Source organism: Condylura cristata, unplaced genomic scaffold, assembly GCF_000260355.1.
Source record: "Condylura cristata isolate star-nosed mole 26May11 unplaced genomic scaffold, ConCri1.0 scaffold00058, whole genome shotgun sequence".
Classification (NCBI taxonomy): domain Eukaryota; kingdom Metazoa; phylum Chordata; class Mammalia; order Eulipotyphla; family Talpidae; genus Condylura; species Condylura cristata.
This window is the reverse complement of record NW_004567159.1, coordinates 624,435-627,085: the sequence shown is the minus strand read 5'-3', so window position 1 is coordinate 627,085 and position 2,651 is coordinate 624,435. Positions and strand designations below refer to the sequence as shown.

Sequence of the window (2,651 nt, the reverse complement as noted above, 5' to 3'; positions counted from 1 at the left end):
CGGGGGAGGCAGCCCCACTGGCCTTCTTGGGATGGGGCGGCCTCCGTGCGGGGAGCTGGCGTGTTCTGCAGCCTCGGCGGACCCCGGGCTGGGCTGACCGGGAGGCTGTGCCCCTGGGGCCGCCTGTCCACAGCTGTAGGGAGGCACAGGGCGGCGGGCACAGCGGGCTCGGTGCTCCTTTCTGTACAGCCAAGGCCCCTTGAAGCACGCTGCCGGGTCCTGGACCCGGTGCGGGCTGGCGAGCTGGGCGTGCACCCCGCCCCCCGAGACCGCGTGCTGACGGCTGCCCCGCCCCCAGTCTCCATCGACTCCATCCAGGAGGTGAGCGAGGGCCGGCAGTCGGAGGTCTTCCAGCGCTACCCCGAGGGCAGCTTCGACCCCAACTGCTGCTTCAGCATCTACCACGGGGGCCACCGCGAGTCGCTTGCCCTCGTCTCCTCCAGCGGCGACGAGGCGCGCACCTGGGTCACCGGCCTGCGCTACCTCATGGCCGGCATCAGCGACGAGGACAGCCTGGCCCGGCGCCAGCGCACCAGGGACCAATATCCTGGGGGAGCGGGGGTGCGGGGCGGTCCGTGGGATGGGCCCCCCGGGGGCACGGGGGGGACGGCCGGGCCGCTCCAGCTGCGCCTGGGTAGCTGCGCCTGCCCCTGTGGGTCCTGCTGCTTGGTGGCCAGGAGGACCCTTGCGGGGTCTGCGCGGCTGGGTGGGTTGGGCCCTCTGACCCCGTTGGCCCCTAACTCGCCCCAAATGGCTGAAGCAGACATTTGACGAGGCCGACAAGAACGGGGACGGCAGCCTGAGCATGGGCGAGGTTCTGCAGCTGCTGCACAAGCTGAATGTGAACCTGCCACGGCAGAGGGTGAAGCAGATGTTCAAGGTGAGGGGCAAGAAGGTGCCAGGGTGCTCAGGTGCTCGCCCAGGTGAGGTGCTCAGGTGAGGGTGTTCAGGAGAAGTTGCTCAGGTGAGGTGCTCAGGTGAGGGTGCTCAGGTGAGATGCACAGTTAAGATGCTCAGGTGAGGGTGCTCCAGTGAGGTGCTCAGGTGAGGGTGTTCAAGGTGAGGAGGGCCAGGTGAGGGTGCTCCGGTGAGGTGCTCAGGTGAGATGCACAGGTGAGGTGCTCAGGTGAGGTGCTTAGGTGAAGGTGCTCAGGTGAGGGTGTTCAAGGTGAGGAGGGCCAGGTGAGGGTGCTCAGCCTTGGCTCTGTGGCAAGGCAGATGTTCAGCTGAGGCTGGTGCTGGGTGCTCGGGCCTGGCGTCTAGGCCAGGTCTAAGCGAGGAGCGGGTTCCTGGCGGTGTCCTGTGCGCGGTATGGGGGGCGCTGGGGTACCTGCCTGGGCTGAGAGGGTGCCCATCCAGCTGCGCCATGAGGCGGGCCCGGCGGAGGCGGCTGCAACCTCCCCCCAGGGCCACTGGCGCGGCCACCGCCCAGCAGCAGGCGCCGCCCTGGGCCGCTCGCCTGCAGCACCTGCGCCCGCTGTGGCCTCTGCGGGGCCGCGGGGCCAGCCCTGGGCCTCACGGCCGCAGCCTGGAGAGGGCTGCTGGGGGCTAGCCCGGGGCCGCACCCCGCCCACGCCCTCTCCAGCCGTCACCTGGGCTCTGGCCTGGCGACCTGAGGGGCCACGGCGTGGAGGAGCGGTGCCCGGAGGGAGTGGGTGCCCACACGCCTGGCCACGCGGCCTGTTGGGGTCGGCCAGGGTGCCTGAGCCGGGCCCGAGGCCGGCGGACCGGGAGGGCCGGCTGGGAGGGCTGCAGGGCTCCCATCGGGGGCAGCCTGACCAGGCCGGGGCGCGGGCCGGTGGGGGCGCCCAGGACCCAGAGGCGGCCTGTTGCAGGAGGCGGACACGGACGACCGCCAGGGGGCGCTGGGCTTCGAGGAGTTCTGTACCTTCTACAAGGTGATGTCCACCCGCCGGGACCTGTACCTGCTCCTGCTGACCTACAGCGACCACAAGGACCACCTGGAGGCCGCTGACCTCCAGCGCTTCCTGGAGGCCGAGCAGAAGGTGGGGCCATGGCACAGGCCCACGTGGACCCCCGGCTCCGGCCAGGCGGAAGCCCCGCGCTTCTCCCCGGCCGCCACAGCTCAGCCCCGACCGTGGGCGCCGAGCTTGAGCGCAGCACGGCCCTGGGGCTGGGGTCCCGGCTCACACCCCTCCTGCTCAGCCAGGAGGTCCGGCCGGCTCATGCCGAGCGCCAGATCTGCTGCTGCCACCACCCACTTGCTGGGGGTTGGCCCTGCCCGTCTCCTGGGGCACCGCCCTGTCCACGGGGGAGGGCCCAGACCCCCATCTGGGCCCCAACGCCTGCCGCTCTTGGCGTGAGCTCGGGAGTGTGTGGTGGCCGGGAGGAAGGCCAGGCCCTGCGGGGGACGGGCCACGGGCCGGCTGCTGGGAGTGGACGGGAAGGGCAGAGCCAATCTCGTGGCCCCACGTTTTCCATTTGGGTGGAAACTGCCCTCTGGCAGGTGGGTGGACCCTGGGCCTGGCCCCTGCACTCAGCCCCCCCATTCCTGGGCTTCCTGGCAGCCCTCGCGCCGACCATGTGCCACGCCAGGTCTGCCCTGGCCCACGGAGCCCAGGGTGGGTGCTGGGGTGGCCCGGCTGGCGCGGCCGGGACCCCCCTGCCTGGGCGCCCGGCCAGGGCCGCCC

General features: G+C 71.7%; 1 protein-coding gene across 1 annotated transcript in view; it reads left to right on the top strand.

Annotated features, from left to right (window-relative positions):
* PLCH2 (phospholipase C, eta 2) overlaps window positions 1–2,651 on the top strand; it is a 46,488-nt gene that overhangs the window by 9,291 nt on the left and 34,546 nt on the right. Inside the window, exons 3-6 of the mRNA XM_012734528.1 lie at window positions 134–544; window positions 753–880; window positions 1,836–2,006; window positions 2,171–2,231. Coding sequence (XP_012589982.1) covers window positions 134–544; window positions 753–880; window positions 1,836–2,006; window positions 2,171–2,231 — 771 coding nt within the window. The remainder of the gene's footprint in view (window positions 1–133; window positions 545–752; window positions 881–1,835; window positions 2,007–2,170; window positions 2,232–2,651) is intronic.